This window comes from Trachypithecus francoisi, unplaced genomic scaffold (genome assembly GCF_009764315.1).
Source record: "Trachypithecus francoisi isolate TF-2019V2 unplaced genomic scaffold, Tfra_2.0 Lachesis_group3, whole genome shotgun sequence".
Classification (NCBI taxonomy): domain Eukaryota; kingdom Metazoa; phylum Chordata; class Mammalia; order Primates; family Cercopithecidae; genus Trachypithecus; species Trachypithecus francoisi.
The window spans coordinates 98,610,065-98,637,282 of NW_022681468.1; the positions used below are offsets into that span (position 1 = coordinate 98,610,065).

Below are 27,218 nucleotides of genomic sequence, written 5' to 3' on the forward strand. Positions count from 1 at the left end.
GAAAGAACAGAGGTGAGAGCACCAAACACAAACTAGGTTCTCAATAACGATGGGCTCCTCCTTCCTTATTTCAAATTTCTTTCTAGGTTCAACATGTTTCAAGTATTGTTTTATACATCCTTACTTGCCTTTCACACATATCTAATCAGTAATCAGTCATAGCAGCTGACAGCTGAGACTTCATTTAAAACAATGGTTTTGGCCGGGCGCGGTGGCTCAAGCCTGTAATCCCAGCACTTTGGGAGGCCGAGACGGGCGGATCACGAGGTCAGGAGATCGAGACCATCCTGGCTAACACGGTGAAACCCCATCTCTACTAAAAATACAAAACCAAAATTAGCCAGGCGTTATGGCGGGCGCCTGTAGTCCCAGCTACTGGGGAGGCTGAGGCGGAAGAATGGCGTGAACCCAGGAGGTGGAGCTTGCAGTGAGCCGAGATCGTGCTACTGCACTCCAGTCTGGGCAACAGAGCGAGACTCTGTCTCAAAAAAAAAACAAAAAACAAAAAAGGCACACAACTGCTTAGGGCTTCTTTGGTGGACTCCAGGTACAATCACCAAGACGGGACTGAACCGGCTACAAAGTCATTTTTCTCTACCACATTTTGAGACATGGAAGCCATTTAGTTTTATTAAAAACATAGCTGTATAAATGTTATAACTATACTAATACAACAAGAGCAGCGCTCAGTCAATTCTTGCTAATTCTTTTTGTCACTTTGTCACTTTCCATTGGTGGAATCATGCTTGAGCATTGCCTCTGCTTTCAAACATGCTGCAGACACCCCAATAGTAACAGGGAAACACCTTCCCTTGATACTGCCATACTTCAGTCACCATCCATTGTCTGTCCCTGTCTAACATATGATCTACACTTGCTGTTTCATTCTTTCAGCACTTTCTTCTTTACTGCTCTCATCACCAATTACCATACCCTGTCCAAAATCCAATGTCTTTTCTGTCACCTTGCTCATCTTCTCTGCACTGTGTTCTTGCTCTATGCATAGTTTTGTACTTCCATTTCTCTCTGTTTCCTCTCAGTACTTCAATGACTGCCTCTGTGTTGACAGATCCTAAATCTTTGTGACCATGGCTCTGGTGCCATATTCTCAACTGTCTGTACTGGGATGTTTACATTCGGGATGGCTTATACTTCAAGCTTGTAATTCCCCCTAACTGGAGCAATTCCCTTTCCCAATAGTCCCCTATCTTCTAAAGTCAAGACTACTCTGCATCACATAATGTAAAGAGCATAAGCTCTAGAAGCAGACAGAACTGGATCTGCATCTGGTTCTGTCACTACAAGCTGATGATCTTGGCCAGTTAACCTGTAAGGGTCTTAGTTTCCTCATCTGTAAAATAAGGATGAAAAGACTCGACTCATGGGAATGTTGCAAGGATTAAATGAAAGAACAGAGGTGAGAGCACCAAACACAAACTAGGTTCTCAATAACGATGGGCTCCTCCTTCCTTATTTCAAATTTCTTTCTAGGTTCAACATGTTTCAAGTATTGTTTTATACATCCTTACTTGCCTTTCACACATATCTAATCAGTAATCAGTCATAGCAGCTGACAGCTGAGACTTCATTTAAAACAATGGTTTTGGCCGGGCGCGGTGGCTCAAGCCTGTAATCCCAGCACTTTGGGAGGCCGAGACGGGCGGATCACGAGGTCAGGAGATCGAGACCATCCTGGCTAACACGGTGAAACCCCATCTCTACTAAAAATACAAAAAACTAGCTGGGCGAGGTGGCGGGCGCCTGTAGTCCCAGCTGCTCGGGAGGCTGAGGCAGGAGAATGGCGTGAACCCGGGAGGCGGAGCTTGCAGTGAGCTGAGATCCGGCCACTGCACTCCAGTCCGGGCGACAGAGCGAGACACCGCCTCAAAAAAAAAAAAAAAAAAAAAAAACAATGGTTTCCCAATAGTTCTCTCTGCAGCCTTAAGAGTTTGCCAGAGGCACCACAGAGTCCTATAGGGCTGGATTTCAGATGCCCTATTCCTGGCTAGCAGAGTAGCAGAGTACCTGCTTTATATACTGGGCTTCTAGGTAAGTTGTCACTTAATGAAACAGATTACCATGCTTAAAATTTGGAAATGAATGGCCTGACCTACTTACCTTATTTGACAAATAAGAAACAGACCTCTCAAAGTGCTGGGATTATAGGTATGAACCACTGTGCCTCCTTATTTGACAAATGAGAAACAGAGGCACAGTGGTTCATACCTGTAATCCCAGCACTTTGAGAGGCCAAGTGGGGGTGGGTCACTTGAGCTCAAGAGTTTCTGATATCAGCCTGGCCAACACGGTGAAACCCTGTCTTTACCAAAAATACAAAAATCAGCCAGGCGTGGTGGTGCACACCTGTAGTCCGGCTACGCGGGAGGCTGAGGCAGGAGAATCACTTGAACTCAGGAGGCGGAGGTTGCAGTGAGCCAAGATCATGCCACTGCAGGCCAGCCTAGGTGAGAGTGAGACTCTGTCTCAAATTTAAAAGAAAAAAAAAAAAGGAACAAAGGTCTTAGATACGACATGACTCATCCAACCCTACATAATGCCAGGTCCCAACCCCCATGTGCCCACCCCATTGGACCTTATCACACACCTAGATGACTTAACCACCATCTGCTCTCATAGCACTGCTGAATTAATTAACATTAAATGGTCTTGAACCTTATAGAGGCTCTTTATTCCTTATCTCTGCAGTGCCAAATTCCCATCTAGTTTGTGAGTTCTAAATAATTTGGTCTCATGTTTTATTTCTCACTAGTCACCTCCACCCACAGCTCCATTCTAGACATGAAGTCTGGTCGCATCATGCTCTTCCCTCCTTTGTACCTTTGTTCACATCGCTCTCCTGCATCGAATGCCCTCTCTTGTCTTACATACACACCCAAATCCTATCCACCTTTATACGTCTGGCTCCAGTTCCACTTGTTTTAGGAAGCCTTCCTAATGCATTGCTTCACCGGCCTCTTTCCTGAAACTTCTATTATTTTTTAGGCAGTATCATAGTTAATTTTGAATGGTTTCATCGCTGTTTCAGGAATACATGTCACATTTCCCCAACAAGATCATGAGTTCACTGAGTTTAGGAGCCATATTCTGTACTTTTCTTCTATCTACCACGGCACGTAACAGAATTCCAAATATATAATATTCAATAAATTGCAGTGAACCCTACACATTAATGGTTTCAACCAACCCTGAAACTATTTGAAAAAAAAATACAACAATAAAAAAAGTACAAATTTTAAAAATACAGTAACAACTATTTACATAGCATTTATATTGTAGTAGGTATTATAAGTAGTCTAGAGAGGATTTAAAGTATATGGGAGAATGTAAGTATATGCAAATACTATACCATTTAATTAATTAATTAATTATTAGTATTAGTATTTTTGAGACGGAGTCTCACTCTGTCACCCAGGCTGCAGTGCAGTGGCATGATCTCGGTTCACTGCAAGTCCTGCCTCCCGGGTTCATGCCATTCTCCTGCCTCAGCCTCCTGAGTAGGGGGGACTACAGGCATCTGCCACCACGCCCGGCTAATTTTTTGTATTTTTAGTAGAGATGGGGTTTCACGTGTTAGCCAGGATGGTCTCGATCTCCTGACCTTGTGATTTGCCCACTGCGGCCTCCCAAAGTGCTGGGATTACAGGTGTGAGCCACCGCGCCCAGCCAAATACTGCACCATTTTATATAAGGGACTTGAACATCTATGGATTTTGGTATTGGCTGGGGGTGGGGGGAATGGGTGCTGGAAAGTAACCCCTGTGGATACCAAGGAACGGATATACTGGATGGACACAATGGAACCAAAAACTTTCTCAGATGAGCTGTAACTACCACTGTCCCCCAGTTACATTCACACTCACCCCTAGGTTACCAACTCTTATTTGCGTCTCCCCTCCTTTATCTGACATGCACCTATCAGGAGAGCTTATCTACCAAACAAAGGAGTATATTAGACCCTAAATTTTACCTGTTCACTGGTGGCTGGTGTTTCTAGGATTTCAGTCAAGGTCTCTCCTGGCTGGAACCGTATGACATCCACAATTAAACGTTTTGTACTGAAACAAGATGGGGGAAGCATTTAAATATTACCAGTGTTCTAGTTCCTCTCAAATGGACCGAAGCAGCAGCAGCAGCAGCACAAACAGTACCTCACAGAAGTCCCAAGCAGCAGCTGCCAGCACACAGTACTCAAGGCACTAGGCTTATTTACCCAACCATACCGTAAGTAGGTACAAGGGTTAGGATTTCCAAGATTTACATTTCATTGTAGCATATTAGCAAAATAAGGCAGAAAAATCCTGTGCCAAGTACAATATGCGAGGTGATTGGTGACTGGGATTATGAAAAGTATGAGAGGTCAGGATGGTCATTTCAGGTATGACCCAGCAGGTTCCTCTCCAAAGGTCAAGAAATCTTTGGATTACATTCATTTCATTCTTCCTACTTTTGATACTCACTTCAGTAAGATGGTTCGAGCATCCATTTCTGCATTCTCATCTCCAGGCACATCAAACTTGTTGGTCAGGGTGAGAGACACTTCTGTCTTAGCCAGTGCCTCCTTATTTGGGTCATTTAAATTGCCAGAGCTTTCCCCTGAAGTTTTGGGAGGGTGGAAAGAGTTAGCGTAATAAAGAGAGGAGATATTGGGGGGAAATAATACAAATAAAAGATGATGCAAGTCTAAGGTAATACTTGAATCACCTAACATGTACAATGTGACGAGAACAACTTTTACTGAGAAATAAAATATTATGCCAAATGATAAAGGCAAAGGATCCATAATAACTTCATAAATGTTTAAGAAATTATTTCAACATTACAATTTTACAATTCTCTCTCAAAGCATTCTTTCTGGCTGGGTGCAGTGGCTCAGGCCTGCAATCCCAGCACTTTGAAAGGCTAAAGGAGGAGGATGGCTTGAGGCCAGGAGTTCGAGACCAGCCTGGGCAACATAGTGAGACCCCATCTCTATTAAAACAAAAAACAAAAAAACAAAAACTCAGGAGTATCACTCGAGCCTAGGAATTTAAGGCTGCAGTGAGCTATGACTGCACCACTGTACTGCAGCCTGGGCAACAGAGGGAGACCCTATCTCACAACAAACAAAAAAATTATTTCCTTTAGAGGACTTTTAATTTATAGTTATGTAATTATTTGTGTATCTGCATTTTTTTTTTTTTTTAAACACGCTGGCAGTATGTATCTGCATTTAAAATGATCTCTTCCTCTGTCTCCAGTTCCTTATAGATAGTGATCACATCTGGACTTTTTTGTTGTTGTTGTTGTTTTCGTTTTGTCTTTATGAAACTATCAGGATCACATCTATTTTATTTCTCAATGTATATCCAGAGTTTGGTATAGTGCAAAAAACAGAGGAGGTGACAATTACACTTTTCTGTCACGTTCCCCTTTGACCTTCCAGGCAAAAGTTAGAACTTTACCTATCAGGGACTCGATGGTGGGCACCTCGCCGAGGTCGTCCAGCAGCTCGTGGATTGGATCATTGTGCTCCGGAGCAATGGCATCCTGGTGATCCAACAGGAGCTGCAAACACCAATGATCAACTCCATTTATACATTCAACTCTCCAGCCCATCCCTCCCTAGAACGCCTAACAATAATCTGCACAAAGAGGTTCCAACAAAGTTCCTATATTCAAAGAAACAATAAGCAAATCCTCAGCAAACTAACCCAAATAAACAATATGATATATAAAGCACCACACTGGGCTCTGTTGAATGACTTGTTATGATGTAAGAAGAGGAAATACTGGTACTCTCTTAATCTCATGGCCATAAAGGATTCAAATGTGCCCTGTGTAAGAAAGAACACTGTGGCTGGGCATGGTGGCTCATGTCTGTAATTTCAGCATTTTGGAAAGCCAAGGTGGGTGGATCACCTGAGGTCAGGAGTTCAAGACCAGCCTGGACAACATGATGACACCCTGTCTCTACTAAAAATACAAAAATTAGCCGGGCATGGTGGTGTGCACCTGTAATCCCAGCTACTAGGGAGGCTGAGGCAGGCGAATTGCTTGAACTTGGTAGGTGGAGGTTGCAGTGAGCCGAGATTGCGCCACTGCACTCCAGCCTGAATGACAGAGCAAGACTCCATCTCAAAAAAACAAAACAAAACAAACAAAAAACACAAAACATTGAAACTCAAAGTTCAATACCCAAAGTCATCAATGTACCCTACTACCAGTTCAAATAAGTCACATGCAGACTTTTACTTAATGTTTCCAGTGCATGACATGATGTAATTCAGAGAAAAGTATACCAAATCAATGTTATAATTATTGTAGGAGCACTCAGTAAAGCCTTCAAGGTGTCATTATCCCCAGTGATGCCCTCAGAAATGACAGTAACCTGAAATTTCATTTACATTTTCACATATGTCCTTGTTCCTGTTTTACATGTCCATGTCCCCAGAGGGGAAAAAATGATTTGAAAAATCTGAAGAAACATGGAACTCCAGCTTCCAAGGGAAAAATCCACTCCAAGGCTACACAGAGAAAGAAGCTAGTATTCTAGATCATGTTAGAAAAATAACACGGAGGGCTAGGGTAAAAAGAAAGAAGAGTAAAAGCACTATTTTATCAAGGTACTAGATCAATTTAGTGGGATTCTGATTCAGTAGGCCTGGGGGGTGTCCAGGAAACTTCATTTTTAACTACCAGCCCATAGGATTCTGATGCAGATAGCCTGGGAAGACCTTTTAGAAACCTATCAGTAGATACTGTTAAGAATAAGAAGCAAAAGGCGGGTGTGGTGGATCATGAGGTCAGGATATCGACACCATGCTGGCTAACACAGTGAAAGCCCGTCTCTACTAAAAATACAAAAAATTAGCCGGGCATGGTGGTGTGCACCTGTAATCCCAGCTACTAGGGAGGCTGAGGCAGGCGAATTGCTTGAACTTGGTAGGTGGAGGTTGCAGTGAGCCGAGATTGCGCCACTGCACTCCAGCCTGAATGACAGAGCAAGACTCCATCTCAAAAAAACAAAACAAAACAAACAAAAAACACAAAACATTGAAACTCAAAGTTCAATACCCAAAGTCATCAATGTACCCTACTACCAGTTCAAATAAGTCACATGCAGACTTTTACTTAATGTTTCCAGTGCATGACATGATGTAATTCAGAGAAAAGTATACCAAATCAATGTTATAATTATTGTAGGAGCACTCAGTAAAGCCTTCAAGGTGTCATTATCCCCAGTGATGCCCTCAGAAATGACAGTAACCTGAAATTTCATTTACATTTTCACATATGTCCTTGTTCCTGTTTTACATGTCCATGTCCCCAGAGGGGAAAAAATGATTTGAAAAATCTGAAGAAACATGGAACTCCAGCTTCCAAGGGAAAAATCCACTCCAAGGCTACACAGAGAAAGAAGCTAGTATTCTAGATCATGTTAGAAAAATAACACAGAGGGCTAGGGTAAAAAGAAAGGAGTAAAAGCACTATTTTATCAAGGTACTAGATCAATTTAGTGGGATTCTGATTCAGTAGGCCTGGGGGGTGTCCAGGAAACTTCATTTTTAACTACCAGCCCATAGGATTCTGATGCAGATAGCCTGGGAAGACCTTTTAGAAACCTATCAGTAGATACTGTTAAGAATAAGAAGCAAAAGGCCGGGTGTGGTGGATCATGAGGTCAGGATATCGACACCATGCTGGCTAACACAGTGAAAGCCCGTCTCTACTAAAAATACAAAAAATTAGCCAGGCGTGGTGGTGGGCGCCTGTAGTCCCAGCTACTCAGCAGGCTGAGGCAGGAGAATGGTGTGAACCCAGGAGGTGGAGCTTGCAGTGAGCCGAGATCGCACCACTGCACTCCAGCCTGGGCGACAGAGAGAGACTCCGTCTCTAAATAAATAAATAAAAAAGAGTAACAAGCAAAAAAAGAGACATCAAGGAGATGCACTGTCAGTTAGATCACAGGAAGGTGAGACACCTGGCTACCAGAGACGATAACCAGCAGCCAGGGATAATAATTAAGGACAATGAAATTAAGTAATTAAAGAAAAATACTTACAGTGTGGGTGTTGATGATTTCACCAATGGAAATGTAGATTACTGGTTTGGTGAGGGTTACTAAATCAGAGTACTCATCCACATTAAATTTATCCTGAAGCTCTGGGACATCACAAGCAGTTTGGAAAAACCGTCTGAAATAAGCACAGGAGGCAGCCCCCCAAAAAGGGACATACGCATGAGAAGTTGGCAAGAGGACATTTCACAAACCTCTCACATAATGAGTGCAAACAGAAGCCAGTCAATACAGTTACTTCAAGAGAAAGTGCTGTGTATTTGCTGTGCTTGACAACCTTGGGATACTGGCTCTAATAACTTCTTACTCCACCTGGTTTGTAGTTTTAGTTTTACCCTTAAGAACCATTGCACCATGATTTAAAACAGTTCTCAGGCACCATTAGGAGAACCAATTCTATCTCTAAGACAGTGCTCTGAAGCATTCAAAACTACATGTTAATTTACCAAAATTTACAAAAATTTTTGCTCTGAAGCATTCAAAACTAGATGTTAATTTACAAAAATTAAAAGCATTCTCCAATTCTCTGATTACAAGGTAACGTACTAAATGCATAATCATCATTTTTATGTTAACTACTATCTATTTCATAAGTGTTAACTACTATGTATTTCATATGAAAATTCTCTTCAAAGTAAATGGATCATCTTCTGGAGTCCCGGGCACATCAAACATGTCTTCTACAATATGGCAGTCAGGGAAAGTGAGGGGTGGTTTTTAATCTTATCTTTCCCCTCAATGATAAAAATACATCCACAGACTCTCTTAAGCACTTGTGCCTTTCCCCGTACCTGAATTTCTGGTAGGACTGGGAAAGATATTCATTAATGATGCTTAAGTGGGCATTATCTCCCAGAAACATCTTATTAGAAGCAGCATGCTGAAGCATTTTTGCAATGGAACCCAGATTTCGGCGTTGGTCTGTGGTAAGCTGGCCTCCTGCCGAGAGGTCAATGATGTCAAAGGCATCAGGAGCAACAATGGCTGGATTCATGTATCGATAATAAAGCAAGTTACCAATAATCTGGAACAGATGAAACAGAAAGATGAGTATTAAGACATACCACCACGTAAGCCACAAATGACTTTGCTAGCAAAGAAAAGCAGAAAATGCAGTCCTATGAGTAAAAAATAAATAAAAAATACATACACACATGCACGCATGCACATATACACACTTTTTCTCATGGCCTGGAACTAAATGAAATATCCCTTTGTTCAATACAGGAAAACAATGAGAACAGAACTGAAAACTACTGCCAGTAGTTAATGAAAGAGCAGATTCAGAAGGTAAAAATGACACACTTAAAGTCTGTTATTAAGTATTTCAGGACATCTTTTGTTCACATATCATGGTAGCAAATAAGGCTGGTGTCACCCACATGCACTTTGTACTTTCATGTAGATGGGTTTTCCTTATAAAAAGCTAACAAACATAGCTAAATTCCTTAACATGACCCAATCAGCATAGAGTAACCCCACCTCCCAACATTCTCATGCTGCAGACTTCAAAGGCCAAGTCCATGCCTCTGAAATTAAATTCACTTAACACACATCTCTTCCACAGAAGAATTCAGGGACAGTCACAGCATTCCCCCTAGAGTTTCATTCAGAAGAAATAAAATTAATTCACCTGAACAGAAAGTCTAGAATCGAGGCCTCACTGTAGGAAAGCACAGAACTAGGAGAGAGAAGAAAAAAGCATTCAGATTAAAAAAAAAAGAGAAGAGAAGAGCACAGCTGAGTAAGAAAGAGTTATCAGCAACAGCCTTAGCAGAAATAATTGTGCTTGCTACTATTTGCCAGGTCACCAGCAGAGGGAACAATACTACAGCGAAAAGATAGGACTCAAAGAAACTCATCTGAAAACAGGAAAAATCCATCTTTCTACTTGTTTGATGTTTGTGCGCCAAACTATAGGAAGTGTTTCATCCTAAGAGAGGTATCATTTACCAATTACAATTGTTTTCAAAAGCTCACAATCAATGGTAAGCTACTGCCAGAACCTACACTTAGGTAGTTAGTAACGATCTACAGTCAGTCCTGCTTTTATAGCTTTGTCCTCAAAGGGCAGGAGTCTGCCGGCTATGAGATTCTTACCTTCAGCAGCTCATCCTCACCAGCATCAGGGAACTTCTCATGCAACGAGTCCTTCAGCACTTTGGCAATGAAGCGCATCCCGTAACTGCGGGATGGACAAAACTTAGTGAGAAGGGCCAAGGAGCAGAAAGGCACTTACTGCTGGGCTCTACTGGGGGTCATGACAACTGATGGCACTCACGGGATTTTGTCCACAGAGCTGACAATGGCCGAGAGAAACTTGTCTGTCACAGCCCGCATGTTCCTGATGGAGCTGTCTAGCCGTGTCTTCACTTCTTCATGAGCTAGCGCCTGCTCAGGGGTCACATCATAGGGCAGTTTGCTGGGAAGACAGAAATTATACCCAACTATGTTAGACTAACAGCCAGGAACAGCCTGAAGCAAGTGTCTTATCTTTCATAAACTGAAAGACCCAGAAATACTAGATAGCTTAAGCTCATGCTCACAGGGCTGGTAAGTGATAAGGCTAGAATCTGAACTCAGGTTTTTAACTGTGAATCAGGTGCCTGAATTGTGTGCCAGGTACAATAATAGGCACTTGGGAATAAAAGTTATACACGACATGATACCTTCTCTTGAGTCTTTTACAGTCTGGTGGGAGTGACACACAAACAAATGATTATAAACCTATTCTGCTGTAAATCAGTTCACCAAAAGTGCTACAGGACCATAGGGAAAGGGCTTCAACTCAGAATGGAAAAAGTAAGAAAGGCTTCCAAAAGGAAGGGATGCTTGAACTCAAGAAAACGGGAGAGGAAGAGTCTTCTAGGAAGGAAGGGGAGACAGGAGAAATGAGAGCGGAAAAACAGACAGGGAGCAGGCCATGGCAGACTCTGTATACGATACTGACAAATCTGAGCTTTGCTAGAAACCAGAGGGAGGTCTTCAAAGATAGGAGCGCTACGCCAGGAACAGCAGCACACGCTAGCATTCCCAGCTACTAGGAAGGTTGAGGTGGGAGGATTGCTTGAGCAAGACCTTGTCTCAAAAAAAAAAAAAAAAAAAAAAGAAGCAGAGAGCGCTTTGGTACACACAAGGGGAAGAGAAGGCAATGCGACCACAAAGGCAGAGGCTGGAACCACAGAGCCACAAGTTGAGGGATGTCAACAGTCACCACAAGCTGTAAGAGTCAAGAAACAGAGTTTCCACTAGAGCCTCTGCAGGGAGTGTGGCTCTTCCAGTACCTCGACTTCATGATAATAGTTTTAGATTTTGTGAGACAATGAATTTTGGTCGTTTTAAGCCACCAAATTTGAGGTGGTGATGTGTTATGGCAGCCTTAGAAAATACAAGTAGAGGCCAGGTGTGGTGGCTCACGCCTGTGATCCCAACACTTTGAGAGGTGGAGGTGGGTGGATCACCTGAGGTCAGGAGTTTGACCTGACCAACATGGAGAAACCCCATCTCTACTATAAATATAAAAATTAGCCGGGCATAGAGGCGCATGCCTGTAATCCCAGCTACTTGGGAGGCTGAGGCAGGAGAATCACTTGAACCCGGGAGGCAGAGGTTGCGGTGAGCCAAGATCACACCATTGCACAACAGCCTGAGCAACAAAGCGAGACTCTGTCTCTCAACAACAACAAAAGAAAAATACAAGTAGATAGGAATACCCTTCTTCATTTGTCACAGCATGGCTAAATTAAAATAGGTAGGCTATGAATACAAGAATTCTGCAAAAATCAACAGAAACATTCTATGAGAAATAAATAAATACATGGAACTTACAATAAATAATATTATATATTTTATTATTTATATGATTTTCAAAAGTAGTAACCAGCAAGGGAATCAATATGCTAAAAAACATTGGTCATAGAACAGAATATTAACTTTCTGAGATTTTAGGAAAGAACATTCCCAAGAGGTGACAAGATTCCAGTTTGCTACGTGTATTGTGGCTGAAGTAAAAGAAGAAAGCTAAGGGACCTATGACGCTTACCTGCAGGACAGATCCCCACCACATCACCACACCTCATAGTCACTGGTATCTTAAAAAGAGTTCAAATCAATTTCCTTTTTTTTAAAGATATGGGGTCTATGTCGCCCAGGCAGCACTCAAACTCCTGGGCTCAAGCAATCTTCCTGTCTTGGCCTCCTGAGCAACTGGGACTACTGGTGCATGCCACTATGCCTGGCTCAATTTCCATTTTATGAAAGGCAAAATGAGACCAGTTTCTCATAGGTACCCACAAGAAAACCAATCCTGAAATGTCCAGCAGGCTTTGGATCTAAAAATGACTGACTCATGGACCTTCAGAGGAAATAACTGAGAAGCCCTGAGCCAGTGTATATGGGGCTATCAGCAAGGAATGCCCTGGGTTGCAGGCAAAACTTCCCAGACAAGTATTGCACTTGGCTGAGCACATTCCTGGATGTGCAGGCCTCAGGTATGCAGGCAAAAAAGTTAAAAAGACTTTTGCAATGATCTGAGTCCTGATAACAGACCTACATGGTACTGAGAACCAATCAGATGCCAAATGATTCCTAATAAGGATAAGCCCTTTCTTTTTTTTTTGTCAACCTAGGATGGAGTGCAGTGGTGCCATCAAGGCACACTGCAGCCTCAACCTCCCATGCTCAACTGATCCTCCTGCCTCAGCCTTTGGAATAGCTCGAACTACAGGTGTGCACAACCATGCCCAGCTAATTTTTTTTTTTTTTTAAAGTAGGGACAAGGTATTCCTATGTTGCCCAGGCTGGTCTCAAACTCCTGAGCTCAAGCAATCCTCCTGCCTCAGCCTCCCAAAGTGTTGGGATTACAGGCGTGAGCCACCACGCCTGGCAAGATAAGCCCTTTCAAGGAGTCAGCAGAATGTTCTGTTCTCCACCCAGGGTACACCTCCCTGTTTGCCTGGCATCCAGGTAAACGGAAAGCAGAATGATGTAGAATAGTGTTATTCAAAGTGTGGACCAATGCCAGTCTACAAACTGATCAAAGACAAGATAAAGAGAATGAGTCAGAATATAAATCAATACATTGCTTCCTTCATTAAGAAAATCTTGCTATGGCCGGGCACGGTGGCTCAAGCCTGTAATCCCAGCACTTTGGGAGGCCGAGACGGGCGGATCACGAGGTCAGGAGATCGAGACCATCCTGGCTAACACGGTGAAACCCCGTCTCTACTAAAAAAAAATATAAAAAATTAGCCGGGCGAGGTGGTGGGCGCCTGTAGTCCCAGCTACTCGGGAGGCTGAGGCAGGAGAATGGCGTGAACCCGGGAGGCGGAGCTTGCAGTGAGCTGAGATCTGGCCACAGCACTCTAGCCTGGGCGACAGAGCGAGACTCCGTCTCAAAAAAAAAAAAAAAAAAAAGAAAATCTTGCTATGAAAAAAAAGTATCAGTTGAACTAAAAAGTGTGCACAGATGATTTTCCATCACTGATGTGCAAACCATACTTTGAATAGCAATGGTGTGGAGAGCTGCTACTCCACCTATGCCCAGAGAGCTTCATGCAGGATCTAACCTTACTCCACAACAACAAGAAGAAACCACAACAGACCACGCTGCTCACACCTCCATTTCCCACCCCTCTGGGTCCTCACCCAAGATGAATAAAACCAGAAACATTTTGGCATTCTGAACTCCCTTTCCTCAGCATTACCCATATTTGATTGGCACACTTTTGCTTTAGATCAACTAATGTTGGTGGTTATGCTATGGCTCTAACTCAGTTATCTCCTGTAATATGTTAATTTAATTAGCCCAACTCTCGATATTTCAGGGCAGCTCACCCCACACCATTTTCTTTTTCCTTTATTGAAACACAGTGATCTCACCCAATCTATATGAACCTTCTCATTCAACTGCATCCCTAGTTATGCCAGGTCCTTTTAAGTCCTACACCCTCCACCTTAGAGTGTTCAGACATGAACACTCTGCACCTAGCTCTTAGTAAGGCTGGGTTCATCTTAGCCTTTGGACCTCAGCTAAATGAAATTTTATCTTCTGGGATAGGCTTTCCCTAACCACCTTATGTTAGCTCCCTCTTATAAAGTCTCCATTACAGAACCCTATTTACAACTTCACAAAATTTTCCTCAATGTTTAATTATGCTTTTATTTTTATGTACCTGGTTGGTGTCTCTTCCACCCAATGAACTATGAAGAGAGGGCAGGGAGCATGTCTGTTTCACTCATTATTGCATTACTGTACACATCTCTAACACAATGCCTGGCACACAGTAAGTACTCAATAAATATTTGCTAAATAAGTGAGTTTATTACCAGGTCAACAACTTATAAAGCACAGTTTTCTAAAGAAAAACTATTTCAGGCTGGGTGTGGTGGCTCACGGCTGTAATCCCAGCACTTTGGGAGGCCGAGGCAGATAGATTGCTTGAGATCAGAAGTTCGAGACCAGTCTGGCCAACATAGCGAAACCCTTTCTCTACTAAAAATACAAAAAGGAGACAGGGGTGGTAGCGCGCGACTGTAATCCCAGTTACTTGGGAGGCTGGGGCATGAGAATTGCTTAGACACAGGAGGTGGAGGCTGCAGTGAGCCGAGATTGTGCCACTGCACTCCAGCCTGGGTGACAAGAGGGAAACTCTGTCTCAAAAAAAAAAAAAAAGAAAGAAAAGAAAAATTATTTGAACTAATATTAGTTTATAAATAAAGAGGGGGAAAAAAGAAGTAAAGAAAATAACAACATGAAAGAAAAGTGTTATTATGGTTAACATACCTTGCCTCTCCTGTCTGAGACTCCATCTGATTAACCCAAGATTTGTAAATATCCACAGGGTCAGTTTTGATGTTGAGAGATTTGTCATCCATAATTTCCTTCACAACTGGGGCCAAGATCTGTCTCAGGGCATTCTGGCCACGGGCTCCACGGTTGAAACTTACAACCATTTTAATAACCGTAGGATTTCCTGTGACAATCTCTTGAATCTGATCTACCTTCGACCTATAAAACATCAGATAAAAATTTAAACTCGTCACAGAATCCATCAACTTAAAAGATCCTTCCTGCTTAAAGATCCTATCTCCCTGAAACAGTTTCTCTTGAAACACTCCCCGGCACTCACAGAACGTTCCTGCAGCTGCACACTCAATCATGGTCATGATTAGGTCCGCTACTAGATAAAAATGTGAAATCTTCCTGTTCAGATCACTTTTTGAAATTATACCTTAATACAGAATGTTCCTAAAATTAACTTATCCCTTCCCTAGAAGCAGCAAGATTTTTTATCAGTTATTTAAAAATTAGATGCTTCTTTAGAGTAAGCATTTTTCATAAATTAATTGAGATCAAGAAAAGATCAGGAAGGCATGAATCTCAAACTGGGAGCCCCTGTGTTAGTGGGAAGGGGCCTATGCCCTTAAGAAATCTGTTCATACTTGATTTCCTCTTGAAGCGCTGTCTTAAAAAGCCGCAGGAGCAGGTACTCCTCTCGCTGGTTGGATGCGTAGTTGTAGAGTGTGAAGATTACAGAGTCCATGAACTTGGTGGACTTGTTCTGGGGCATCTGAAAAATTAGCTTGGCCAGATAGGTGGGATTGGTCTGAAATAGAACCAAGGGATAAGTCATTTGTAGGTAATATAAAGGCTGGCAAGGTATATTCAATTATTTAAAATTGAAGGACTAGAATATATATGAGAAAAAAATTAACAAATTAACGTATTACAGTGCCCGTCACTCACCCCTCAGTGAAATTCAAAAATATTTCCAGAGAGATCAATGGGTAAGGCTTTCTTGTGGAAAAACAAATTCACTAAATTTTTATAACACTGACTCCAGGAGCCACTTACTTGCAATAAATAAAACAGGTGCTGGTAAGCTTCCAACTTCTCTCTCTTCTCCTTGCTCAAAGCCTTGAGACCTCCCTTCTGTTTATTTATCATCATCATATCAGACAACTGTTCCTTATTTTTTTTGGTAAGTTTTTTACTGTGGGAAACCACATCCTATAAACAAAAATCAATACATAGATCAGAAAGCCTTCAAAGATGAACCTCTGGGCATTGAGGAAAGGTTTTAGTAGCACATGCAAACTCACATGAAGGTCTACTGCACTGGCAGATTCCCACCAAATATTTTAAAATCACTACACTTTATCCTGTTTTCAGTAAACCAATCAAATCCATTCCCATGTTCCAACAAAGAACCTGAGCCATAAGAATGTCCACTGAATTGGGAAACCAACTTCTAGCAATCTATTATAAAAATAATAACCACATATATACTGAAACAATAATTGCAATGTTATTTATAATAAATGCTTGGAAAACAACCTAAATGTCAAATACTAGGGGAAAAAGAGGTAAATTATAGTATTACCTTCTAAAAATCTATTATGCTACTGTTAAAAATAATACTTATGGCTGGGTGCAGTGGCTCACACCTGTAATCCCAGCCCTTTGGGAGGCTGAGGCAGGGGGATCACTTGAGCCCAGGAGTTTTGAGACCAGCCTGGACAACACAAAGAGACCCTATCTCTTATAAAAATATAATTTGCCAGGCGTGGTGGCGTGCACCTGTTGTCCTAGCTACTTGAGAGGCTCAAGTGGGAGAATCACTTGAGCCTAGGAGGTCGAGGTTGCAGTGAGTCATGATCATGCCACTGCACTCCAGCCTGGGGTACAGAGGGAAACTTTGTTTCAAAAAATAAAATAAAATAAATTATGACTACTTATCATAGCGAAATAGTCTTATCCTTTAATGCAAAGTAAGAACATAAGATACAAAATGACTGGGGTAGGTGAAATTAGGGGAAGACATTTATCTTCTTTTCTCTATCTAAATTTTGTCTATTAAATTGTTTTATGTCTTAAATAATTTTTTTTTTTTTTTTTTGAGACAGAGTTTCACTCTGTCACCCAGTCTGGAGTGCAGTGGTGCAATCTTGGCTCACTGCAACCTCTGCCTCCCAGGTTCAAGTGATTCTTCCACCTCAGCCTCCTGAGTAGCTGAAATTACAAGCATGTTACTACCATGTCCAGCTAATTTTTTGTATTGTTAGTAGAGACAGGGTTTCACCATGTTGGCCTGGCTGGTCTCAAACTCCTGGCTTCAAGTGATCCGTCCTCCTCGGCCTCCCAAAGTGCTGGGATTACAGGTGTGAGCCATCATGCCTGATCTGTCTTATACAACTTTTTAAAAAGCTTATGATGGCCGGGCACAGCGGCTCACGCCTGTAATCACAGCACTTTGGGACGCCAAAGTGGGTGGATCAGTCACTTGAGGCCAGGAGTTCGAGACCAGCCTGGCCAACATGGTAAAACCCTCGTCTCTACTAAAAATGCAAAAAAGCTGGGTGCCGTGGCTCACACCTGTAATTCCAGCACTTTGGGAAGCTGAGGCAGGTGGATCACCCGAGGTCAGGACTTCAAGACCAGCCTGGCCAACATGGCGAAACGCTGCCTCCACTAAAAATACAAAAATTAGCAGGGTGTAGTGGCATGCACCTGTAATCCCAGTTACTTGGGAGGCTGAGGTAGGAGAATTGCTGAACCTGTGAGGCAGAGATCACACCACTGCACTCTAGCCTGAGCGACAACAGGGAAACTCAGTCTCAAAAAAAAAAAAAAAAAAAGCCAAAAAGCAAAAAACAAAAAACATTAGCCAGGTGTAGTGTCACATGCCTGTAATCCCACCTACTTAGGAGGCTGAGGGAGGAGAATCGCTTGAACCTGGGAGGCAGAGGTTGCAGTGAGCTGAGACCACATCGCAGTACAACCTGGGCAACAGAGTGAGACTTGGTCCAAAAAAAAAAAAAAAAAAAGGCTCATGGCAGTAGCTGAGAAGAAGGTCAGCCTCCACCCTCCCCACCAGTCAGAAAGGTGAACGCAAGGGTTACAAAGCAGGATGAAGTGTTCCAAGACCACACTGGCCCTGGGCCATACCTGCAATGTAATCTTATTTTTCACTAACAGTCCAATTTTGATATCCATGAGATTGAGGTCATTCTCCAACTGCTGGTTAGAACGAATGAGGGTGATAACCTCTTCCCGCATCTTCATAAGGTCAAGCTCCTCCTGAAAATCCTGGTCACTTTGGTCCAGCAGGTGGACAAATTTTCGGACCACAATCATAGGAGGATCCTCAGCATTGACTGACAGAAAGTATGCATCAGACAAAGAATGGAGTTATCAGAAAAAGTACTATGTCTCAGGAAATAGCACTGTCTTGAAAAAGTAGTTCTATTCACACACATTTAATTTTGAGATGTGCTAAGACAACTATCAGGTGTAGTCTTCTGTGTCAGGCTATTGCTATGTTATGATAAAGGTTAATGCAACAAGCCAACAAGATACCTAGCCACATGTTAGCAAAGGGGCTTATGTCACAGGTCACACCCTCTCCCCCAAGCCTTGCCTTCAGGACAGTAAAAGAGGTCTGTGGAGAACACCCTGAACTTGGTGGCTCCCAGCCACTGCCTCAACTCTTCACGTGGAGCCAGTTACTCACTGAGAGTCTTGTAGTCATCCCGAGCTTTGTTTGCCCGAATAAAAGCCTGGATTTTGATAATGTCATTTATCTAAGGAACAAAAAAGAAGAAGAAGAAATTCCTCTGTTCATCTGTCTACCAAAAATATGGCAAAGCAGCTCCTAATGGCCTGTATGATCCAAGGGTGCTTACATGGTCCCGGAAGTACTGCAGGCGATCTCGATAGCGCTTTCTAGCCTGGTGCATCCTTGCCAGGGACTGAATCTATGGAAAAGGGATCCTGAAAATTAGAAGAGTCCTTCATCTCAACACTGTTATATCTGCACCCCTCATGGAGAAACCCTGCTCAGGCTACCATACCTTTACAACTTCGTCTTTGTGGGAACGCAAGTAAGCTAACCGATCTTGATATGCCTTCTTCTGCTTGTATCCTCTCCACTGCGACTGAAACAATCAAATGTTACAGAGGACATATTACTTCCCAAGCATCAATGGAAGTTAAAAAAAAAAAAAATCTTTTATCTTGATATATGATCCAAGTACAATTTCATGATGGAAGTTTTAGGAAGGACCACTTCCAACAGTGACAGGGGAACACACACACCTTTTATAGTGCAGCCATACAGATTCATTTACTGGCTTCTTCCAACAAATCAGGTGAGGAAGATAAGATACAATGGGGTATTCCCCTTTTACAGATGGGGACACAAACTTGGAGATTCACCACTGTCTGGTAGCAGTGCAACCATCTTTCCTAACTCAGAATTCTTTCTAGGACATTGTTCTGCCTTATCATTGAAGCAAAACCACAGTTGTTTTCCTCAAGGTTCAAATCTTACAGAAAGGTATAGTCTTAGCAGAAGAGAGGAACAGGTACCCAAGAACTGCCACTGTGCCACCATTAAACACCTGTAGGCACACTACGGTTATATGGTAGTAAAGAGGAGGTACCTGTCAAAGAAAAGAGAAGACTAAGAGTCCAGAAGTCAAAAATCACACTCAGACAGTCAATGGTCATGACAGCCGACCGTTTATTACCCCTGCTCTAGATGCCCGCTTGCTGTCTGTGTGGCAGGTTCTGAAATACCTGAATGCAGGTGATGGCAGGGATTTGTTTCTTCAGGAAATTCATCCTGGATCGGAATTCCTGTCGAACTAAGTATCCACGGCAGCGAGCCTGCAGCCTGGTGATCAGGCCTTCGTTAGCCAGCCACAGTTGTTCTCGGTTATATGCAGCAGTCACCCCAGAGATAGAACTCTGAAAAAGCAGTGGTTACATTCAAAGACAGTTACAGGCAAGAACGGATGCAGGTTTTCTCAAAGTATCATCCACAGCACACAAGCTAACACTCCTGCTTCTTAAATCTATACTGTATCATTAGCTACGCGATATGAATAAAGCCCTCAAGTCTGTTTTTCAGGACCAAGTTGTTCTCACACACCTCCTCATACCTAGAAAACATATCATAAACAAAAACTTAATCTTCTTTTGCTTCATATGTCATCTCACTTATCCATCTATCCAACACTGACTAGGCTGGGCACTGTGCTGGCTGATCTGGGGTCACTGCAGACAAGAATAGAGTGACAGGTACCGAACAGGGCTGTGTGCCAAGTATCAAGGGACCCCTAGAATGTCACAATGCAGGACATCTCAGGGGGAGAGACCAGAGGTGAGGACTGAAAATTGCTTCCCCAGGCAGATTGCAAATGGTCTTGAAAAGTAGCCTAGAGGGTTTGGACTGTTACTAAAGATACTGGAGAGCCAGAAAACTTTGTCAAGCAAAGGAATAAAACAATCAGATGTTTATTATTTATTTTAGAGACAAGGTTTTGTTCTGTCACCTAGGCTGGAGTGCAGTGGTGCAATCTCAGCTTGCTGCAGCCTCCAATTCCTGGGCTCAAGCAATCCTCCCAGCTCACCTCCTGAGTAGCTGGGGCTACAAGTGTACCAGCACACCTGGCTAATTTTAATTTTTTAAAAAATATTTTTTGAAGAGATGAGTCCTCATTATATTGTCCAGGGTGGAGATTATTTTTAGAAAAACTACTGTTAGGAAAGTAGCTGACAGATAAGAGTGAGGTGAGACTTCAACCAAGGGGGTGAATTACAATGCTGCTATTGTGATCCAAGTGAGAGATGGCCTGGGCTTGAACAAGGGCAGCAGGAGTAAGAATGGTTAGGAACATCTGGTTACCTATCCTCCAATATCCACCTTCTCCTTTCTCGTTGGTAACAGAGCCTTGATTTTTTTTTTTCTTCTTTTTTTCTGGGCAACACTATATGCACTTAAAAGACTCCACGAGTGGTCAGGCCTGGTGGCTCACGCCTGTAATCCCAGTACTTTGGGAGGCTGAGGTGGGTAGATCACCTGAGGTCAGGAGTTGGAGACCACCCTGGTCAACATGGAGAAACCCCGTCTCTACTAAAAATACAAAAATTAGCCAGGCATGGTGGTGCATGCCTGTAATCACAGCTACTCGGAAGGGTGACGCAGAAGAACTGCTTGAACCTGGGAGGCAGAGGTTGTGGTGAGCCGAGATCACGCCACTGCACTCCAGCCTGGGCAACAAGTGCGAAACTCCCTCTCAAAACAAACAACAAAAAACAAAAAACTCCATGAGATAGAGAGAGGTCATGCGCTGTGAGCAGCAGTAGTACGGCAAGACCTTTGAGAAAGCTCCTTGAGAGAGACAGCTGGCAGCACACCTTTTTTGCTTTCCTTCCCCTTCTTCCTACTTCCTGCTTGGACTGCTAACTTGATGGTCAAAGCTCCAAGCTGTCACTGTAGGTAACAAGGTGACCTCGAGAATGGAAGTCACATGCTAAGAATGACAGAGCACAAAGATGGAGGATCCTGGGACAGATGATACCATGGAGCCACATTTTCCCTGGACTGCTGAACTGCAGAATCATTTCACGTGAGATAAAAATACAACCTTATACACTATTGCACCCTCTGGTTTTTTCCTATTAAACTGTGTTTGAGGTGTCTGCTGGACTTCTGGACTGCAAAAGGAAGGGCAAAAACCTGGTGGTGGGGAAAAGGGCTAATGTCTGGAAGTACAGATTTAGGAGTCACAAGCACAGGGGTAAGGGCTGGAGCCACAGGCGTGAAAGAGATCACTCAAAGAATGCGTAGACGAAGAGAAGAGGGCCAATGGAATCTTCATATAATTCAAGCAGAGGTAGAGAAAGGAAGGTAGCAAGAGAGATTAAGAAGGAACATTCAGAAGTAGGAAAATCAGAAGAGAATTGTATGGGAGAAGCTAAAGGAATTAAGGGTTTGAGGAAGAGACTTTTGACAAGTCAAATACGATGAGTGCTCAGAACTGAATTTGGCAATTAAAAGGTTATTGATGAATTCTAAAATAAGAGTTTTACTAAGTAAAAGCTGGACAGGAAACCACACTGCTGTGAGCTAAGAAGTGGATGGTAACAGACAGTGAATTAGTGACGAGTAGACTAACTTTCAAGGCCCTTAGCAAGAGTATGAATGTAGGTGAGTACAGATCGGGGAAATTCCATAGGCTTTTAAAAATGTTTGTATTATTATTTGTTCAAAGATGTGGGAAATAAAGATGCCTACATATGTAGGTTGCTACTTAAAATACAGTTCTTGGGCCAGCAGCATCAACATCACCTGGAAGCTTGTCAGAAATATAGATTTTTCTCAGAACTCACACTAGAATCAGAGCCTTCATTTTAACAAGATCCCAGGTGATTCAGACAGACATTAAATCCTGACAAACACTGGAGGAAGAGCACGAAAAGTATAAGGTCTGCAAGGAACTGGGAGAGCATGAAATCAAGCAGTAAGATAAATAATGAGCTTTAGAAAGGATAGCTGTTTCCTCTGGAGAGAAAATGAAGAAGGAATCAGTGAAAATCCAAGTAAGCTGAAAGTACAGAGAGTGGGGAGTACAGAGTGGGAGGATCTATATGTGATGGCCACTATTGTTGGCAGGGGAGGTAAAAGGTCAGGTCACATGCTGAAAATGAGGTAGCATCCCTTCCCGTTTAAATTCTTAGGTCCATATATGCAAAACACTATTCAAACATGAGTGTTTCTGCGGAGGTTAATAAGATTCTCAAAGGTGTCCCTGACCTAACAAGAGTTAAAAATCACTCTGCTAGAAGTTGTACCCTGAATTCCTCAGCACAGCACATTAGGCCCTCAAGCTTCAATCTGGGCCTCTTGTCCTGCCACATCTACCACGTGCCAGGTAATACACCATTCATCTCTCCCTCAGGGGTCCGTATCCTTTCAGTATTCTGTGCTTTTTCCTTTTCTATTTTCTTTCCTACTTTCTTTTTATAATTTCAGCAAGCTCATCCTTAACTTTCCCTTTCTGTCTAGAACAGCCTTTTCTTTTTTTCTTAGCTGCTAAAATATTATCTACGCTATGTTACTCCAGGACAAAATTAAAATTTACCTTAAGACTTCCCTTATTGTGCTGTTATTAGAGCACCACTTCTCTCTGCCTTACATTACAGTACTCGGTTTTGTGTCTGCTGTTCTCACAACACTGTGAGATACTGGGAGGTAGAGACTCTCTGATACCTATTTCTATCTTCTCAATGCCCAGAACAGAGTTCAGTGAATTCAAATTTCATCACCTGTGAAATCATTAGCAATGAAAATGAAACACTGGAAAGGTAAGACACTGTAATCCACCATATAAAGAGAACTTTAACCACAAGGTAGAAATCATCCATCTGATGGTAACTCCTGAATAAAGGAACTATTTCACTTTTTCCACAGGTGTATTTTTGACTTGTTCCACACAAGATTTGGGAAATATTGACAAAGGGAAGTCAATGACCTTTTGAAAATATTTTATTGTCCTTTTTCTCTAGGAATCTTGAATGTCTATTAGTAACGTGTCTAATCATGACCTACAGGAGCTTACTGAACATCTTCCCTCAGTATATATTCTTCCCCTTTAACATTCATTAAACAACTCTGGTTTAACTGACAGGAGTGCAGCACCAAGTTAAGCCTTAAAAGTCCTCAACAGTCCATCAATGACAATGTAACTCCCACTTAGAGAAAGTACTGCAAACTTAGCTGCTCACCTTAAAAACTACTAGGGGGCATAGATAAGCACAAATGTGACTAAAATTCGAATCCAAGTACATTAAATTCTAAATGAATACAAAGTTCTTTGAGAGCTTCAAAGGAAGATGAAGGGGGTAAGGAAAGGAAATTTTAAAAAGATTCTTAGAGGAGGTGACTAGAGATGCGTGTGTTTGGAGGACTGAATTTTTAAGGAGGACTGAATTTTTAAATTAAATTTTATTTTTTTGAGACAGGGTCTTGCTCTGTTGCCCAGCCTGGAATGCAGTGCTGGGATCATGGCTCATTATAGCCTTGACCTCCTGGGCTGAACTGATCCTTCCACCTCATCCTCCCAAGTAGTTAGAATCCCAGACACACACCATTACGCCCAGCTAATTTTGGTATTTTTTGTAGAGATGAGGTTTCACCATGTTGCCCAGGCTGGTCTTGAACTCCTGGGCTCAAGCAGTCTTTTTGCCTTGGCCTCTCAAAGTGCTGGGATTACAGGTGTGAGCCACCACGCCCAGCCTGAATTTTTTTCTTTTTTTGTATCAAGAATCAGTACAAAGGGAAGGATAGAATTTTGACAGATATGGATGGCAGGGGAGAGACATCTCATGACAGCAGAGACTTTGGTTCATGACTATATCCCCATTCCTTAGAAGAGTACCTGCTACATTTGAGGTATCTGACAAATAACTGTTGAATGGGCTGGGTGCGCTGACTCATACCTGTAATCCCAGTACTTTGGGAGGCTGAGGCAGGTGGATCACTTGAGGCCAGGAGTTCGGGACCAGCCTGGCCAACAGGGCAAAACTTCGTCTCTACTAAAATTACAAAATTAGCCAGGTATGGTACACGCCTGTAATCCCAGCTACTCGGGAGGCTGAGGCAGGAGAATCGCTTGAACCTAGGGAGGTGGAGGTTGCGATGAGCCAAGACTGCACCACTGCACTCTAGCCTAGGTGACACAGTAAGACTCTGTCTCAAAAAAACAAAACAAAACAAAACAAAAAAACAAAAAAAAACTGTTGGACAGCATAAGCAAAGACACAAAGACATAGAAGATGAAAAAGTACTTTAAAAGCTCTATGAAAATGCTACCTTTATTTGAAAGTGCAGGTTGTAGCTAATATAATTCGTGGAACAGTCAGAAAAGAGACTGAAAATACAAACTGGGAAAGATTAAAGAAGTTGCATTTAATGGAGTCAGCAACCTTCCATTTTTCTTTTATAGATCATCTAACTTTTCTTAGCACATGGTTTATATCACTTAATTCTATAATTCAGATGTTTTACAAATTCAGGCCTTAGTCGCTACCCCAACTAATACAAAAAAATTAGCCCAAAACAGCTCATTACATAACCTCAGTTTTAGTCTAGGGTTTCTGACCACATGCCCTTTTCCTCTTAGTTAATATCACAGCTTGAAAACACTTTCTCGGCCGGGCGCGGTGGCTCAAGCCTGTAATCCCAGCACTTTGGGAGGCCGAGACGGGCGGATCACGAGGTCAGGAGATCGAGACCATCCTGGCTAATACGGTGAAACCCCGTCTCTACTTAAAAATACAAAAAACTAGCCGGGCGACGAGGCGGGCGCCTGTAGTCCCAGCTACTCGGGAGGCTGAGGCAGGAGAATGGCGTAAACCCGGGAGGCGGAGCTTGCAGTGAGCTGAGATCCGGCCACTGCACTCCAGCCTGGGTGGCAGAGCAAGACTCCGTCTCAAAAAAAAAAAAAAAAAAAAAAAAAAAAAAAAAAAAGAAAACACTTTCTCTCAGCTTCTTCATATGTGAAGAAAGGTGACTTACCTGGATCTCCTCCCGTGAAAGCTGCATAGAATTTTGCACAAAATTTGGGGGTTCGTCCCATCCTCCTTCCTGAGTCTCCAGATTGTGGTAATAATAATATCCACCTTTTACCCAGTGCTTCACCCACTTGCTGTTATTATCTCCTGGCAGAAAATAAAGGAAAGATAGAAGACACCCAGAGCCACACTCCCCAGCTGTACACGTCCAGAACTGCAGGATTACTACAGTCAGTTCTCACAGTCTAAATGAAGACCACTCCAAAAGCTGTTCCTTGGATCTGTGAGAGTAAAGGGGGGATCCTAAGCCCCCATTAAATTATGGCTTTGTAATGACTAACTTAGCTCATTTATGTCTGTAAGAAGAAAATACCTATGATGTCCAATTATGGAATTAACCATGATTAACTTTGTTTATTCCAAAGCCTATGTTTAAGGCCTGTCCGTCTTAAAAAATTTGCAACCATTCAGCCTCTCCAGTTTTTCAATTTATTTATTTATTTATTTTTTGAGACACAGTCTTGCTCTGTCGCCCAGGCTGGAGTGCAGTGGCACGATCTTGGCTCACTGCAGCCTCTGCCTCCTGGGTAGCTGGGAGTACAGGTGCATGCCACCACGCCCAGCTAATTTTTGTATTTTTAGTAGAGAGACAGGGTTTTACCATGTTGGCCAAGCTGGTCTTGAACTCCTGATCTCAGGCAATTCACTCGCCTTGGCCTCCCAAAGTGCTGGGATTACAGGCGTGAGCCACCGCACCCGGCCCAGTTTTTCGATTTTTAAAAGTCCATAAAATGTGATAAGAAATCTTAAGTTTTTCCTGGTTTTTACACTCAAACTACTTTTAATTGCCTATAGGCTTAATCAGAACTACTGCTACTCTGTGAAAGATAAGCAGTTAAATATTTTAATCTTTCCCACATTCTAAGAAAATTTGTCTTGTTAACACAGCTGTCCACAAAGGGGGGAGGGAAAGGCTATTTTCAAAAACAGAGATTTTTATCTCCTTTAAAATGAGCCTAAGTACCGTACATCTACGCTAAAAGATCTTTCCCTATAGCTTATCCCTTTCCTCTACATCTGTCCCCTCGTATACTCAAGGATTAGCTTCAGGGCACATATGTATTACCCCAGAACTCACCTACTGCCAGTTTTTTCTTCTTGGCTTCAGCAAGGTCACTCTGGTAAGTTTCACCACATTCAGGGATGACTCCATATAAGCCAACATCAGGGGAACGAAGGGCACTCAGTGTTTTGCCAACATCACCACTTTCTACCGCCTCATTAATGGCAAAGATTCCTAAAGCAACTATTCCAGGAAAGAATTGTTACTAGAATAGTTTAGAGAGTATCTAAACTCACATACTGGTTCACCTAACTATATCTACTGGCAAATTATTCCCCCATACCTATCTTGGTCAAGCTGTATGGAGCACCTTGTCACCCCCAGCCTCCACCAAAACAGAAATAAAACAGGTGATACATACACTTCTGTGCTTCTTGGGTGTCTTTGTTGGACTGCCAGATTCCACCTTGAATTTCATCCAACCATAACACAGCTGACTCATCCTGGATTTCCTACATATCATTGAAACCAAATTATTATTATTATTATTTTTTTTTGAGACGGAGTCTTGCTCTGCCACCCAGGCTGGAGTGCAGTGGCCGGATCTCAGCTCACTGCAAGCTCCGCCTCCCGGGTTTACGCCATTCTCCTGCCTCAGCCTCCCGAGTAGCTGGGACTACAGGCGCCCGCCTTGTCGCCCAGCTAGTTTTTTGTAT

At 42.6% G+C, this 27,218-nt stretch overlaps 1 protein-coding gene across 1 annotated transcript in view; it reads right to left on the reverse strand.

Moving 5' to 3' along the window:
* IQGAP1 (IQ motif containing GTPase activating protein 1) overlaps nucleotides 1-27,218 on the reverse strand; it is a 124,191-nt gene that overhangs the window by 12,614 nt on the left and 84,359 nt on the right. The window contains exons 16-33 of the mRNA XM_033188990.1: nucleotides 26,924-27,014; nucleotides 26,578-26,745; nucleotides 25,444-25,586; nucleotides 19,659-19,829; nucleotides 18,932-19,015; nucleotides 18,764-18,835; nucleotides 18,592-18,661; nucleotides 18,027-18,235; nucleotides 15,933-16,088; nucleotides 15,521-15,684; nucleotides 14,862-15,086; nucleotides 10,359-10,499; nucleotides 10,178-10,262; nucleotides 8,869-9,101; nucleotides 8,063-8,195; nucleotides 5,463-5,565; nucleotides 4,479-4,614; nucleotides 3,989-4,076 (exon numbers count right to left, since the gene is read on the reverse strand). Of these exons, the coding sequence (XP_033044881.1) occupies nucleotides 3,989-4,076; nucleotides 4,479-4,614; nucleotides 5,463-5,565; nucleotides 8,063-8,195; nucleotides 8,869-9,101; nucleotides 10,178-10,262; nucleotides 10,359-10,499; nucleotides 14,862-15,086; nucleotides 15,521-15,684; nucleotides 15,933-16,088; nucleotides 18,027-18,235; nucleotides 18,592-18,661; nucleotides 18,764-18,835; nucleotides 18,932-19,015; nucleotides 19,659-19,829; nucleotides 25,444-25,586; nucleotides 26,578-26,745; nucleotides 26,924-27,014 (2,472 nt within the window). The remainder of the gene's footprint in view (nucleotides 1-3,988; nucleotides 4,077-4,478; nucleotides 4,615-5,462; nucleotides 5,566-8,062; nucleotides 8,196-8,868; nucleotides 9,102-10,177; nucleotides 10,263-10,358; nucleotides 10,500-14,861; nucleotides 15,087-15,520; nucleotides 15,685-15,932; nucleotides 16,089-18,026; nucleotides 18,236-18,591; nucleotides 18,662-18,763; nucleotides 18,836-18,931; nucleotides 19,016-19,658; nucleotides 19,830-25,443; nucleotides 25,587-26,577; nucleotides 26,746-26,923; nucleotides 27,015-27,218) is intronic.